Raw genomic sequence first — 16,528 nt, 5'->3', positions numbered from 1 at the left:
CCCCAGCATCTCTGGGCTTGACTTTTCTGTAGTGCAGACTGCTGTCACTGTGCACTGGCTGTCCCAGTGACATCAGCTGCCCTCTACTAGGTCTTCAAGATTTTCCATTGCTTCATACGTGTGTGGGCTCCCTTCTGGCGCTTTCAGGAGATTTGAAAACTGAAAAGGTAGCGCAGCTGCAATTTCTGGTCAAGTCTTGCTGATCCAAGGGGCTGAGTGCTTAAAGCGTTTCAAGAAGTGATCTCCATGGTGGTTATGTAGGGATCCTTTGAAACTCCGTTAGCCACACCATGCCCAAAGGATGGCCCCGTCATCTGTGGCATCACGCGGTTCCTTTTTCACAGACTTTAGTTCAGCGCATGTTGAGAAAAGAGTTGATGAGTGCCTCCTCAATGTGTGTGCCATTGCATTAAATATTCAGAGTTTCGGGAAAAAAGTAACTTCCTCTGTGGACCTTAACGTTAGCCTTGCCTGGACAGATCACTGAAGCTTCCTGTCTCCGATACCAACCTCTGCCATGTTCATGCTGGCTTGTGGTGGTTGAGATTCACACCGCCCCCCAATGACTTCGTTGTCTTTCTAGGCTTGATTGTCTAATCTTAGCACATTCTACGTGAATGTGTATTGAATGAATGCATTGATTTCTAACTATGCATTTCCAATATTGACCCTTCTGTTCCAGTTCTGTTGAGTCCAGCTGCCTAGAAGTTTCCATGTGTATGTTTGATTTTTCACAAACTCAAACTGCTCGCCTCCCAGAACAAAACAGCAGCCCCTTCCAGAGCTATTTTTGATGCTCCCCTTAAACTTGAAAGCTCTCGAGAGTCTTTGTTCATAATTGCACAGTTTCAGCATCCTGTTTTAAAATATGTTTTTATTAGCATATTTTGTAAGGTCAAATCATGGCTTTCAGACTCACTTAGAGAAAATGAAATTAAACAATGTCTCATGGGAGAAGAAGCGTGATAACTGAGACAAAGAAACGTGTTGGAAAACCAGCACACACCGTGTACTGAAAAGGAGGCTTTTCATTGGTAACGCACGTCTCAGCTCCCATGTGGCCCTTTGTTCCTTGTACCAATTTCTTTTAAGCAAAGTTTAAAATTTTTCTTTGTGATTTTTTTTTAAAAAGATTTATTTATTAGTTGAAAGGCAGAGTAACAAGAGTGGAGGGAGATATGAGAGAGAGGGGAAGTGCCGGAGTCCAGCTCCAGCTGAGTTTGGAACTTGCAAAGGGTGCGTGGATGAGGCGCAAAGAGGAAAGAAAGACAAACCACTAGGATTTCATCATAATGGACAATGCGGGAAAGCTGTCCGCTTTATTTATACAGAATCAGTCAAACTCTGGCTCAGACTTTTTACGTCATGGTCAAGTGGGTGTTTCTAAAGATAACTCTGCCATTTGTTTCACCAGGCTAGGATGTTATCCACCTGGCACCGTGGTTAGGAAAAAGTTCTCAATAGATGGTGCGTATCAATCAGTAACACATTCCTACCACAATCCTCATTCTACAGCTTAGTCTTGAGTTAATCAAGGAAGGAAAGACTTCACAGAAGGAGGGCCCTAAAGATCAAAGAAAGAGGGACCGAATAGATTCCCACTTACACCTGGGGGCAGAACACCCTTGATTAGCATATGGTCAATGGGGGAGGGAAAACCCTAAGCCCTTTGTCTAAAACACTATCAGCGACATCAACTTCCAAGCTCACATTGGTAGTAAGCATTAACTCCACAGAGGCAGACAATGCCTAAATAGATTATAGAATTCTCAATGGGGCTGTCCTGTGTTCATGCAAAGGGAGGCGGAGCTGTATTCAGGTGGTCGTAGAGACACCTGCCGGAAGTGGGTGTCACCCATTCCCAACAGCAGGAAGTTCTTTGCAGCCCTGCCTGCAATGAAACAATACTCTTCACACCTTCCTGTCTTCCACACCCATCACACAGACCCCAGCAGGGAAGATTTTCCATCTGCTGGTTTACTTCTCAGAGGGCTGTGTCTGCCAGGGTGGAGACAGGCTGAAGCCAGGAGTCCGGAGCCTCACCTGGATCTCCCCCATGGGTGCAGGGCCCGAGCACTTTCCTAGGCTGTTAACCAGGAGCTAGATTCAAGTGGAATAGCCAGGGACCAAACTGGCACCCTGTTGGATGCAGTTGTTGCTGGTGGTGGGTTACGTCATGACTCTGGCCTCTGGAATTTTCTAACAATCTTAAATTAACGAAGCGCTTTAGAGGTGCAATTTGAAGAGCTGCTTTTTTGTACCATTTAAGTAACTGATGTGATGCCCTATCAGCCCTAAATATTTTTGTGTGTTTCCTACAAACTAGGTCAGCTTCCCGTAGTACAAAAAACACAGGCATAAAATAAGGAAAATCATACTGATTCGCTTTACTGCTGTCTGGAAACAGCTGTTGGATAAGTTTTTTTTTTTTTTTAATATTTTTCTAGTAGTTTTTGAAAAGAGATTTAATCTGATCGTTATTATTCCATCTTGGTTAAAAGCAATTTCCTATATATTTATAAGGTAAGAAATTGTCATTTAATTTTTTCCCAACACATGTTATCAAATTATCCCAGCAATTAAAAAATGTTTCTTGAACTGAATTTTGTGGGTGATTCTATCTTTAGTGAATTCTTTTTTTTAAAAGGATTTATTTATTTTTTATTGGAAAGACAGATTTACAGAGAGAAGTAGAGACAAAGAGAAAGATCTTCCACCTGCTGATTCATTCCCCAAGGGGCCATTACAGCTGGAGCTGAGCTGATTTAAAGCCTGGAGCCAGGAGCTTCCTCTGGGTTTCCCACCTAGGCACAGGGTCCTCTACTACTTTCCCAGGACACAAGTAAGGAGCTGGATGGAAAGTGGAGCAGCTGGAACACAAACCTGCTTGCATATGGAATCCTGGCATGTACAAGGCAAGGACTTCAGCTACTGTGCCAGGCCCAATTTTGTATTTCTTAATGCTTACCCCGTTTCTAGTTTGTATACTCTGTCCCATGACTTTCTGTCTGTTCCTGTGGTATCATCATACTGTTATTATAGCGTTGTAACAAGTTTTGTTTTGTCTGGGAGATAGGGTATATCTAGGTTCCTTAGTTCTTCAGTTTATGAACATTGTGTAACTTGTCTGTTTGACCCTGTGAGCTTTTCATCTGTTTAGGTTGATTACATGTAGGATGTAAATTTAGGTCAGTAATTATGGATTGTCCTTGAACTCTTGGGCTCAGCCAGGCAGTCCCCTTGCCAGTTTGCAAGTGAAAGCCTGTTAAATGCAGTGTCAGTCGTGCTTTTTATTAGTGTAACTCTCAGAGCACCGATCATAGTTATTTTATATAGTACTTTATCATAAGCATTGTTCTATACCATTTCATTAATTCTTATGATTCTTATTTTCTCCAGTTTACAAGCACTGAAATTAGGGCTTACAGGTCAGAAAGTTGGTTCAGTTGCAAAGCTTGTATAGGAACCCAAGTATGTCCAGCGCCAGATGTCCTTAGCCGCGAAGCCACCCCACCCGCAGGCCTGCACATAGTTCCCAGATCAGGCTGCTATTGCCAACGCTGAGTCCCAGTGAACTTCACAAGATCTGTGTCGCAGTGGGTGACGTGGAAGGGAAAGCATGACTGAAACACACACACACACACACACACACACACACACACACACACACACAAACAGGTTTTCTTTGGATGACACTTTAGATGTACATTATAGCAAAGGCTCCATGCTACACTTAATAAAGAGTTTAACAAGCAAAACAAAAGATTTCTGGCTTATGTTTTTAAAACAGTGGCCTTTTATATGGACACAAATGACAGATATCTATACTTTAGGCAACAGTCACTAGGCAGACAGTTATCTGTACAGTGACTTCTGTAATCCTGAGACTGACAAGGGCCAGCTAATGAGTGGTTGCCAGTGGCTGTGATGGTCCTCTCATTGATGCCCACACAGGCATCACCATTCTTTCAGCTAAAACTACAAGACAAGTGTGAGTTGTCACACAATCTTATGGACTATCCTTTGACACAGTATGATATTGGAGGCGAGAAAATTTTCCGGTGACCACAGGGCAATAACTGTGACAGAATCTTTCTGAATTATACATGGTGAATTTACAAAAACATTATGTTGATGATTTTTATGTATGTTAATATTCCGCGCCTTGTAATGTGATTTTGCAACTGTTGCGGTCATTAGCATTTAAGAAGGCAGACTTAAATAATTCATTACTTAATAATAAAGCTGTGTTGAAACGTTGTGGTGTTTTAGTTGTTCTCAGTGGAGGCCAAGAGCCAAATTTGCTTCTGTGTATCAGTGAACAATGCATCTCTTAATCAAGTTTTAAAGAGAATTGTCCATAAATTAGAATTTGCATCTAATTTATGTTGTTTTTTCCTTGATGTTAGTTTAGATTTTGGAGTTTTTGCTTCTATTTTACCAATTGTGGGACAGTATACTTTTAGCAGATTATCACTTAGGATTTCTGCAGCCTCCGAGAGCCTGGTTGGAGTCCCAGCTGCTCTGCCTCCTCTGTGGTCTCCTGCCCTTGTACACCCTGGAGGCAGCAAATTGATGTCCAACTCATGGGGTCCCTGTCACTCACCTGGGAAACCTCTGTTGAACTTGACCTGTCTTGGCTGTTGCAGATATTTGGGGAGTGAATCTAACAAGCAGAAGGTTCTCGCCTCTTCTCTCTCACTCTCTCTCTTTGATCACACACATTCACACACACACACCCCACACCGACATTTATCCCAACACGCTGTCTCTATGCTTTTCAAATAAAATAAAAAGTAAAGCAAAGAAGATTTTACTGCTTCTTCATGCTTAATCTGAAATATAAAATGCCCTCTGCTCCCTCTCTGACCTCGTTTCTGCCCTGTCCTTTCTGGGCACACTTTTCTTTCCCTGGCCTTTTTGATGTTTCTCAAACATTCCAAGTGTGGTATCAGGCCATCATCATTGTAACTAATGCTTCCTTTCTCATGAAACTTTCTCTTCCTATGTTTCCTTGGCTTATTTTTACTTCCTTCAAGTTTTAACTCAAATGCTCTCTCTCTCTCTTTTTGAACGTATTATATATTTTTCTTGGGAAGGGAGATTTACAGAGGAGAGAGAGAGAGAAAGATCTTCCATCTGCTGGTTCACTCCCCAAGTGGCTGAAGTGGCCAGAGCTGAGCTGACCCATAGCCAGGAGCTTCTTCCCACCCAGGTGCAGGTCCCAAGGCGCTCTGCCATCCTGCATCACTTTCCCAGGCCACAGGCAGGGAGCTAGAAGGGACATGGAGCAGCTGGGATACAAACCGGCAGTGGGCCCTCAAATGCCATCTCTTTACAGAGAAATCTTTCTTGAAATGCTAGAAGGATTTTTGAGTATATCCCCTGATTCCCCAGCTTTATTTTTCTCAAAAGCAGCTTTCTATCTTATATCACATTGCTGTATTTTTTTTATAATTATTATTGATATTACCTGCTGGCAGGCAGAGGAGATCAGATTTTTTTCAAGATCTGTTCATTTGAAAAGCAGAATTTTGCGCATGTGCACACACACACACACACACACACACACACACACACACACAGAGAAAGAGAGAAATAAATATCTTTCATTTGTTTGGTTTGCTCTCTACATAACTGACAAAACTGTGGCCGGGACTGGTCCATGCTGAAGTCAGGAGCCAGGAGGCACATCCAAGTGTTGCACATTGGTGGCATGTGGGCCATCTTCCGTTGCTTTCACAGGTGCATTAACTGAGAGCTGCATTGCAAGTGCAGCATCTGAGTGTCCACACTGAATGCTGGCATTGCAGAAGGTGGCTTAACCCTCTTCACCATGAGACTGGTCCCCGGGGATTTTGTTTCATTCCTCACTGTAGTTCTTTCCTAAAACAGTGTTTACAATCGGTTAGCCTTAATCATTGGTTGGATAAATATAATGATGAATGAAGTGGGGTGATGAGCTCTTTTTTTCCCCTTTCCACTGATTTAATTATGGAAAGTTGAAAGCTGACTACATCATTGATGATGATGATGATGGTGGTGGTGATAATGGTCGTTAATTGTATTTTCTAAGGATGTGTTGGGTTAGAGCTTTTGTATAAAAACTCTCCCTTTTCTTCCCACATGTGTCATTCTCTTTGCCATCAAACCCTAGAGCCTTAGGCTGGCTGCCAAGGCCATCTACAATGTGGTCTGCTGGCTCTTCCAGCTTCCCTTTTCCCAGGTCCTCTCCCTGGTAGCAAACGCTGCAATCTGATGGCTTACGGTTCCTCGCATCGCCCTTTGTGGATGTCGGTGGCAGCTCCTCGCACATTTCACTGCTTCTTTATTATCTGTTTTTCTCATGGTGCATGGACTCTTCAGAGCAAGAGGCTTGTCTTGTCTTTTTGCTTTTAGAACCCAGGTGACGGGTAAACATATCTATTCAGTGCCAAAGGTAGTGCCCCCCACCCCCCGACTTAAAGACTAGTGGTAATATGAAAATGTTGATGTGACAACAAATGTCTCTTGCATATTTCTTCAGGGCCAAAGAGGGTCAAAAGAAGCACAGTATTACAATACCATAATTTTAGCAAAACCATATCTGAACTGAGAGTGATGCCCCATAACATGAGTAAATGAACATACTCATTGCAAAGAACAGCCTAAGTGAAATGAAGGGCTATTTACCATGTGTTATTTAGGAGGAAGTGGAGTCTTTTGGCAGTGGGCCGGCTATGGGAGCATTAGTCCTGTGATTTAGTTTGTGAGTCAGTGCCAAGCAGGTGCCCCTGGTGATAAGCCATGGTGGGGATTCAGGACAGGGATGGACACTCACCCTCTTGCTTGGTGTCCTGAGCCAGCCAGCAGGGGGAGTGCTGAGGGTGCACTTAGTGTTCACCCGCTGACCCTGGGTCAGGGGCAAAGAGAAGCAGGCACATCTGGTTGTAACTGCCGCATGGAAGGGGTAGCAAAATGGGTGTATTTATCACCCCTGGGTGATGGTTTGTGTTTCCCGTGCTGATTGGTGCATAATGATGTCTCTCTCATCAGATGGCCTACTGTAGCTGAATTGTGAAAGTATTTCATGTAGTTTTAGTAATTTCACAGACCTTTTGTCAACATCAGGTTTGCTGCAGAGAGAGCAGATGGCGGTCGAAGCCTTTCAGATCTGCTGCCTGCTGCTGCCTCCTGAGAACAGGAGGAAGTTACAGCTGCTGATGAGGATGATGACCAGGATCTGCCTCAACAAGGAGATGCCCCCGCTATGTGACGGCTTGGGCACGAGGACACTGGTAGGGTGGTTTTCCATTTCTGTTGTGACTTAAGTTTTTGGAATGAGACTCAACAGAGTGAAGTTTGCTAGTTTGGAAGGCCAGAGGGAGCTGCAAGGCCGACTTGCTGCAAGAGCCTTGGCTGGGTAGCCAGCAGACTGGCACTGTCCTAAAGAATCCTAGGAAAGGTAAAGAATGCGTAAGGAAGCAACGTAAGGTAGTGATGCCTGCTGTGTGGTTGAACTGATAACCTACCCTCGATGCAAAGAGAACAGATGAGGACTGCAAAGGCAAGTGGTAATTGCAAAAGCAGCGTTCTCTCCTACTCCTGAACAGAAAGCACTTTGTTAATATACCGGTTAGACAGATGCAGCACCACAGATTAAAGAGAAGAAGCAACATACACAGTTGGGCTAGATGGGCTGGGAGGAGAGAAGACGCATATGTCCCCAGGTGGGGTCTAAGGTTCATAAGTGAGGAGATGTTTTAACATTTTCTCCGGTCCACTTGGAAAACACCTGCTGGATTGGAACTGTACTTATAACATCAACATGTGAGATTTATTTTTAAACTGATTTATGCTTTAATTGAGAACTAATAGTTATATATACATTATGGACTATAATGTGTTTTGACATGAACACAGTGTAGACCGATTAAAACAAATTAACTTTGGCTGCACATCACCTCACCTGATGATCTTTCTTTTTTTTTTTTTGTGGCAAAATGCACTCTTTCAGCCATCTTGCAACATACATTATGATCGGTTTGCTTACAACACTGTGCTCTAGATCTCTGTAATTTCTCACTGGAAGTTGGTACCACATTCTTACTTGTCTTCTTCCCCACCCTCTGTGCTATAAGATAGTTAGAACTTACTGACTAATAAAAATGTGTTAATTTTCCTCTACAAGAAAGCCTTGGGGGCAACATTGGTGACTCATGGGCACATGTGTGCTTCCCAAATCCTTGTAAAGCAGTGGAATTCCCAGGAGCCTGCCCTGGGCTGAGCCCTAGAGTTAGGGCCAGGAGGAGTGGAGCGCTCAGCAGTTCGGCACATCCTTGCATGGAGTAGATGGATGGGCAACAACAGACCTCTGGGAAAAGCTGAAGGAACTCAGCTCTCACTCCCCATCAGGGTCTCCATGTAAAATGAGCATACAGTTTGAAGGTGTTCCCAGCTTCCCCAGGGTTCATGGGCTCGAAACCAAAGCTCTCTGCCCGTGTGTCTCTCTGGACACAGAAGTGAGAGTGAAGATGATTCATCAACTGCAGGGTGCCAGTGAAATGCATGATATCACATTCACAGACTTTGGAGTAAGATTGTCCTAAAGGAAGTTAATGTGAAAGGGAAGAAAAAGGAGACCCAAAGGATAGTGTTAAGAAAGGAGTGGTTGGAGCCAGCATATTGGTAGAACTAATTCTCTCCTTGTAGCACCCACATCCCATATGGATGCTGGTTTAAGTCTTCACTGCTCCCCTTCCAATTTAGCTTGCTACTAATGCCCTGGGAAAGCACAGAGGATGGCCCCAAAGATTTGGGTCCCTGAACCCACTTGAGACTTGGAAGAAGCTCTTTGTTCCTGGCTTTGAACTGGTACAGCTCTGGCTGTTACAGCCACTTGGGGAGTGAACCAGGGGGTGGAAGATTTCTTTCTCTGTCTGTCTTTCTAATTCTTTTCAATAAAAATAAATAAACAATTTTTTAAAATGGAGCAGTTAAGATGAACGCTATGGAAATAATACATATTTTTGTGTTTGATTGCTGTGGAGTATCATCATTCAATTATTTCCATAGTCTCATGGCTTTGTTCAAAGGTGATTGTTAAAAGTAAATCCGTAACACTAGAGAAAGCAAGTTTACTAGGAAAAGATGCACTGATTGAGAAGCCAAAGTTGTTTGTAGGTATATATTTTTAAAATTGATGATAAAGATGTTATTTGACTGAATAGTCATAAAGAACTTTAAATTTCAAAGTTTCAGTGACCCAGGTCATGGCAATAATATCCAATATGTGTATGTGTGTGTGTGTGTGCACGTGTGTGTGTGTGTGTGTGTGTGTGTGTGTGTGTGTGTGTGTGTGTGCACGTGTGCATGTGTGTGTGTCTGGACCTTGAAAAGGGGGATATCTTTCAAAATTGCATGCTCTCTATCTACTAGAATTCTTACAAGGAAGAAGCACATTGTGTTCGAGCGGGGCTGATGAAGACAGCCGGCTCGTCCGATGGCCAGGTCCCTGGTGTGGTGTGTGCCCTGTGCCCTGGGCCATTTCTCACTGACTGTTCATGTGTTCATTAGAAACAGATGACAGTAACTTCAGGATGGGGACAAAACTCACTTACCTCCCTGTTTGCAGATGGTGCAGACATTCTCCCGCTGCATCTTGTGCTCCAAGGATGAAGTGGACTTGGATGAGTTACTGGCTGCTAGGTTGGTGACGTTTCTAATGGACAATTACCAGGAGATCCTGAAGGTGCCCTTGGCTTTGCAGACCTCCATAGAGGAGCGTGTGGCTCATCTCCGAAGAGTGCAGGTAAAGGAGACAAGGAGGTCAGCCTGTGACCGGCAGTGAAAGTCACGTAAGCTCACCAGGCCTCTTGGGGCAATCTGTGATGTGGATTAGTGTGTACAAAATGCTTGCAGTAATTCTTGGCACCTAGTAAATATTAGAAGTAACTGCTGTTATTAAAAAATGTGTGGTTGCACACTTGGTTTTCTTATGTCACTGATATATAATTATCATCTTAATACATTCAAAACATTTTGGAAATGTAGAAAATGCATACCAACAAATACCAGAATTGTTCATAGTTGGTATTAAAGTCTCTTAGGTAGTTTTTTGGCCTGACTTTCCTTCTTTCTTTACTCTTTTCTCTCCTCTCTCTAGCTTTCCTTTCTCCTTGTCTCTTTCTTGTAACTCATTTTTTCGTAATAATACATAGATAAAAATTTCTCACAGCAGTGAATGTTACGGAGTGACAATAGAGTGGCTGAGAACACAGACTCTGGTGATAAATGGTGCGTGAAATCCTGATGTGCCCTGCATTATCTGTGTGACTCAGACCACATTTGCTCTAATCTCTCTCTCTCTCTCTATTCTTATGCAAAATAGGAATAAAGGTAATTAATACATACGTCATAGTCTTATTTGTAGGATTGAGTGGTTTAATACATGGACAATGGTTGCAGGAGTATTTATCACATAGTAAATTTTCAACTAGTGACTGCCTTTTGTTCTGTAGCTAACTTTTTAAGATGATATTTTCTGGTCAATATTTAGATTATCTTTATTTTTTGAAACTACTTTATAAGCAACATGACAACAACTATTCTTATAGCTAGTTTCTTTTTCATTTAGCCATGATTAGTTTCTAGGAATGAGTTCCTGGGGGTAGCTTGCTCAGAGGCCATGAGCGTATTGTATTGATAGCATGTTGTCTTGCTTCCTTTATAGATTGATTGATTGATTTGATTTCCATTGGTGTCACTGGTGTAAGAAAATCAGTGTTCCATTTTTTTTACATTTTTGTCCACTTTGCATATTATCACTAACAGACATGTATAACTTTGCTGCCGTAAGTTTTAAGGATGAAAAGTATAAATTTTAGTGATGTTTTAGTTTAATCCTTTTTCCCACAGTGTTTTATGAAGGTACACGTAGGCAAAGTAAAATAAAAAGAAAGAAGAAGAAGAAATGCTTCCATTGAATTTCTGTGGGGAGTGTTGTGGCCATGACCTTGTTGCTCCGGATGCTTGCAGTCTGTATTCTCCCGTACGGAGTGCAGGCCTTTCTCAAAGCAGCTAAACACTGGAACCATTGACTGTCCATTGAGGATCAGAAGGCTGAGCTGTGACCACAAGGATTAACGTAACTGTGGTTAAACATGATCTTGTGAAGAGATGAGTCTGGAAGCACTCAACTGACCGACGACTTCTCTCTTATAGAAGTGCTCAGTATAATTGCTGGGCCTATAGATACATTCTCTTGAATAGGCTACTAAGCCCCTGCCTGGTGTTGATTTCAGAACACTGCTTCTTGGAAAATGTAGTGTTGCTTGGGCTGCTAACAATGGATTGTCTGGGGGCAATGCCAGCCAGGTCTGACTCGGATAAAATTGGGAGGTAGACAGGGTTTTTGATACGAGCCTTCTGTGGGCCTTGTCTCACCCTCTTCTTGTGTCCTTCTGTCTGGGCACCTAGGGTTTTCCTCATGCCCTGGACTCTACCTGTTGCATTCTGCCTGGCCATCCATCAACTTTGTTCTCACCTTTTTTTGTTTTTCCCTACCGTTCTTATTTCCAACAAAAACAGATCCTGTGTGTAGGTCCCTTTCCCCTGTGGTTACGGTTTGTCTGCCTTAGATTGCCTTTATTTGATCGATTAAGCTGCTATTGAGGCACGGAATGTGCTTAATATAATAACCCCTCTTGACAACATATTCATTTTAGCTGTTGCTTCTGGGAAAAAAATATCTTGGATAAGGAGTAAATGTAATAGTCAATTTCATCTTCTGCTAGAGAATAGGAGGGTGCAATAGTTTCAAAAATGCTCTAGACTCTGAAAGGAACTATTTGGGGTGGCTGTTTATTTCTTGATAGGCCTTGTTTTCCATTTCCCCCCACATCTCTCCCTTATCGCTTCCACCTCATGCAGGGCCCACACGGTTGTTGTCTTCACTTGATTCTCAAGTAAAACTGGAGGTGGGCATGGCTCCTCTGTCTGCAAACCACTAGCTCAGTGCAGGTCTCTGTCTGTTCCCAAAGAAGTGGGGTGGGGGAAGCATCCCTGGCCTGTGGCAGGAAGAGCCTGGATAGTTCCAAAGAGTGAGAGTGGGATCTCCCAGCTGCTGGGCCAGCTGCTGGGTCAGTCCTGCAGTAGCCAGGACTGGAGCAGGCTCAAGCTGAGAGCCAGGAGGAGCTCATTCCGTGTCTTCCACAGGGGACTCGACTACCTGCTTCCTGTCGGAGTGTGCACTGGCAGGAAGCTGTAGTCAGAGCTCTGAGTGGGACTTGAAATCAGCCTCAGAAAGGAGCCCCCAGGTGCCTGACTGACAGGCTGAGATGCCCCGCCCTCAGAACTGCTCTGTAATGGTTTAATGTTTCAATTGCAGATCTTGTTAGAAGAGGCAAAGGCTGTTGATTAAAATGCATATTCAGGTTGTAAAAGCGCAACTTTTCTATTTGAGCCTTTGGCTTCAAATGTTACTATTTGAAAATCACAGAAATACTTTTATTTTCAGTAGAAAGCTTTCCCCAGATTGGGGAATGACATGGCACTCCTCCTGGAGGACGTGTTCTGTTTGATCAGTAAGGGTGTTCATGGTTCATTTGTCAACACATCTTTTTGTTTGACTGCAAATCTTTTTGGCTCAGATAAAATACCCAGGAGCTGATATGGACATCACTCTGTCTGCCCCATCATGGTGTCGTCAAATTAGCCCAGAAGAGTTTGAATACCAAAGAGCATACGGCTCCCAGGAGCCGCTGGCAGCCTTGCTGGAGGAAGTCATCTCAGATGCCAAGCTCTCCAACAAAGAGAAGAGGAAAAAGCTGAAGCAGGTACTGTGATTGCTCTCCATATGACACCCCCTCACATCCCTCCTACTGTGTTATGTTGTTTTCTATTTTAATAGATTCCTTCTAAATCTCTTCTGAGACATAGCAGTTTAAAAATGCATTATTCCATGTAAGATTCCAGCAGTCTCTGTGCTTACACAGTTCGGATCAATTTCCCCGATTTTCTGTATCATTCAATGTAGATCTTCGCTATTCTTGAGCTCTTCATTTATCAGGTTGTTCTCTAGTGTTTGTCCTTTGGTTTGCTAGGAGGTATAATGTGAATTCATGAAGCAAGTACTTCAAATTCCATGAAGTCATCCATGAGGAGGACAGGTTTCTTCTGATTTATCCAAAAGGCAAAGCAGGCAGAGTTCATAAATGTAAGGTGTCCAGGATTTAAAAGCCATTGGTTTTAGACAGCCAACGTCAAGTCCGTTTGTTCCCTCCGGCATCTCTTAGTGTTTAGATCCAGTTATGTGAGGTTACAGCATGTAGGATTTCAAAGGGTAGTTTGCAATTCAAAATAGTCTATGTTGACCATTCTTAAATACAGACCCACAGTCAGGAAATTTTTTTCGGGGGTGGGAGGCAGGCAGTTGGACACATGGAGCACCGGACTGCTGTTTCACTCCCCAAGTGAGACTGGGGGAATCAAAACTGGGAGCTGAGAGCTCAACACAGCTCTCTCAAATGAGAGGCAGGGAACTAACCTCTTAAAACAACATCTCCCCGAGTTATCATCTGCAGCAGAGTAGAGTCAGGAAGCAGAGCAGTCATCCAAACCAGGTGCTCTGATACAGACGTGGGGGGTCAAAACTGCTGGACTGACTCCCTGTTCCCTGAATTTGCTTTAAATCCTACACAGCTAGATTCCACGTCAACCCAATATAAAACATTAGAGGGCCCAGTGCAATGGCTCAGTGGCCGAATCCTCACCTTACAAATGCTAGGATCCCATATGGGCGCCGGTTCAAGTCCTGGCTACTCTACTTCCCCTGCATTCTCAGGTGTTTCCTAACCAGCAGGCTCCTCTGACCACTGAGGGGGTGAGAAGGTGTGTTCTGCAGCACAAACCACCAGAGACAGTCTGATCGAGCAAGTCCGTTGTAGAGACTAAGAAAGGAGAAGGCAGAAGGACGTCTCCCAACAGTCCTTCCTCCCAACAGCTCTGCAATTGCCTAGAAGGCATGTCTGTCTCTCTGGACCCTCCAGTCATGTAACAGGTCATGTACAACACCCATGGCTGGCAGGTAGAAGACGGCCCAAAACCTTGGGACCCTGTAGGAGTGTAGGAGACCCTGTGTAGGAGACCCGGAGGAAGCTTCTGGCTCCTGGCTTCAAATTGGCCCAGCATTGGCTGTTGTGGCCTCTTGGGAAGGCGAACCAGAAGATGAAAGATCTTTCTCTCTGTCTCTCCTTCTCTGTAAATCTGATCTGCCTTTCTAATAAATATACATAATCCTTAAAAAAAATTTATTTTTAAATTTCACTAGAATTCTGCTTAGTCCTACTTCCCTCACAGTAATGTTAGGAGTAATGTGCTGAGTATCAAAGCACGAATGTATTACCTCTCTTTTAGCTTTTCATAAAGTAATACGTACTAGAATGTTCTCTTCTAACTTCTACTTGGGCAAAAGCTGGTGGGGCCAAGTTGGAGAAGCACAGAGATTCTGAGATGTAACTGGGCCAGAATTTACTTTAGAATGTAAGAAATTTTCAAGCCAGAGGTACTTGTAGATATTTTTAAAGCCAAGTCTATTTATAGCTGGTCAGTGGGGAAAGTTTTAAGAAATATGGCTGCGAGACTTTTATTTGAAGATTGAAATTAGGAAAAGGTATATTGGATATGTAGAAATTCTAATCAAACGAGTTGGCAAAAATAAAAGAAAACAAGGAAAATATGGGGTCAGGACAGGCTGTCCAATTTTATCTCTGACATTTCTTGCACATTTTTTTCATTAGTTTCAGAAATCCTATCCTGAGGTCTACCATGAACGATTTCCCACAGCAGAAAGCGAAGCACTTGTGTTTCCTGAAAAACCCAAGCCCAAACCACAGCTGCTAATGTGGGCGCTGAAAAAGCCTTTCCAGCCGTTTCAGAGAACGAGGAGCTTCCGGCTGTGACCCTTCCACTTCCGCAGCGCCATGGGCCAGGGGCCTCTGTTGGTCTGGAGACAACACGTTCTTCATGAGGAGGATGTTGGTGTTGGGAGAGGGAAAAATAGACTACTGAAATCTAAAGACTAACGTTAAAAAAAAAAAAAATCCTGAGCCATTATCAGTATTTCTGTAGAACTCGAGTTGTTTTAAATGTGTACAAATCAATTAAAAAGATGCAAGTCCACATCTAAGTGTCAAATGAACATGTTTATAATTGTTACACAATCTGCTTCAAGTATTTTACCATTGATTTTTGTTGCTCTCTTGGTGTTTATAACAGTTGTGTGTATATCTTGGGTGCCAATGTCTCAGTTATCACCAAGTCCTGGGTGTGACATGCAGTCTTGAAGAAGACAGACACAGGATACTGTTAACTCTGATGTTGTTGGCTTCGTGGCAGCAGTCATTTCTCCTGTGTACCTTACAGTTTCCATTATTACACAGAAAATGTCAGTGTCTTAAATCCTGATGGCTGAGCTGGATGCTAGAACAGGCAGATGCTAGGGCCGATTTTCCTGGAGATGGTTCCTTTAGAACGTGTCTGGGAGTTGCCATTTACCTGTAAGTGGAATAACTTTTCATCTACCCACCAGGGTATAAACTCACTCTTGGCTAAAGCTGGAAGGTTGAACTGTACAAAGGCTTAGATTCCTTTAGTCCTATGATCTGTGTGTGTGTGTGTGTCAAATCTGCTTTATTTTTGTAAAAATGAATATGAGCTAAGTAAAATGTGATTATTTTCTTTATAAATATATTTTTCCATCTTCTTCATCCCTTTCAAAGTAAATGGAATGGAATGTAAATAAATGCTGGGGTTTTGTTCTGTGTTTTGTGTTGTCCCATACATTGTATTTCTCTTTTGGTGATTTATTTAGAACAGTTAGCATTCTCTGCCAGGGTTCTCACTTTAGTCATTTATTTCCAAAAGAAAATGAGCATTAAGGTGTGGGCTTTGGGACTGGCTCTGGGAGGGCACTTACACACTTACAGAGGGGTCATGAGGCTAAGGTCCTTGTGGGGATAAACCTCCCGAGGAGGGCATGCCACTTTTCCAAATGATCCCACGTGCACATCCGGCAACAGTGCTCAATGTCCCCACCCAAAAGGGCCATTTTAAGTGTAGAGAGATGTCATTAGTGTCTGATTGTGGCTTTTCTTTGTGTTTGCCTGATTGTTAATATGGCTGAACAGTATTCCCATATGTATTTAGACTTTTGTAGAGATTGTTTTCCAAAGATTTATTTATTTGTTTATTTTATTTCAAAGGTAGAGTTGCAGAGAGAGAGAGAGAGGGACAGAGTTAGAGTTCTTCCACCTGCTGACTCACTCCCACATGGCTGGAGCAATGGACAGGGATGACCCCAGCCTAACCTGGAATCTAGGAGCTTCATCCAAGTCTATCACATGATTCAAGGGCCCAAACACTTGGGTCATTTTCAGTTGCTTTTCCCAGGCTGTAAGCAGGCAGCTGGATCAGAAATGGAGCAACAGGGATGTGAACTGGCGCCCATATAGAATGTCAGATCTGCATATAGTGCCCTTACCCGCTGTGC

At 43.2% G+C, this 16,528-nt stretch overlaps 1 protein-coding gene across 1 annotated transcript in view; it reads left to right on the top strand.

Moving 5' to 3' along the window:
* DEPDC1B (DEP domain containing 1B) overlaps positions 1–15,802 on the top strand; it is a 77,072-nt gene extending 61,270 nt beyond the window's left edge. The window contains exons 9-12 of the mRNA XM_040977578.1: positions 7,111–7,277; positions 9,614–9,790; positions 12,630–12,815; positions 14,778–15,802. Coding sequence (XP_040833512.1) covers positions 7,111–7,277; positions 9,614–9,790; positions 12,630–12,815; positions 14,778–14,939 — 692 coding nt within the window. The 3' untranslated portion in view covers positions 14,940–15,802. The remainder of the gene's footprint in view (positions 1–7,110; positions 7,278–9,613; positions 9,791–12,629; positions 12,816–14,777) is intronic.
* The last annotated feature ends 726 nt before the right edge of the window (positions 15,803–16,528 follow it).

The sequence above is a fragment of the Ochotona curzoniae genome, unplaced genomic scaffold (assembly GCF_017591425.1).
Source record: "Ochotona curzoniae isolate NIBS_2020 unplaced genomic scaffold, NIBS_Ocur_1.0 contig_2754, whole genome shotgun sequence".
In the NCBI taxonomy this organism is placed as follows: Eukaryota; Metazoa; Chordata; class Mammalia; order Lagomorpha; family Ochotonidae; genus Ochotona; species Ochotona curzoniae.
This window is presented reverse-complemented; position numbering and strand designations above follow the sequence as displayed.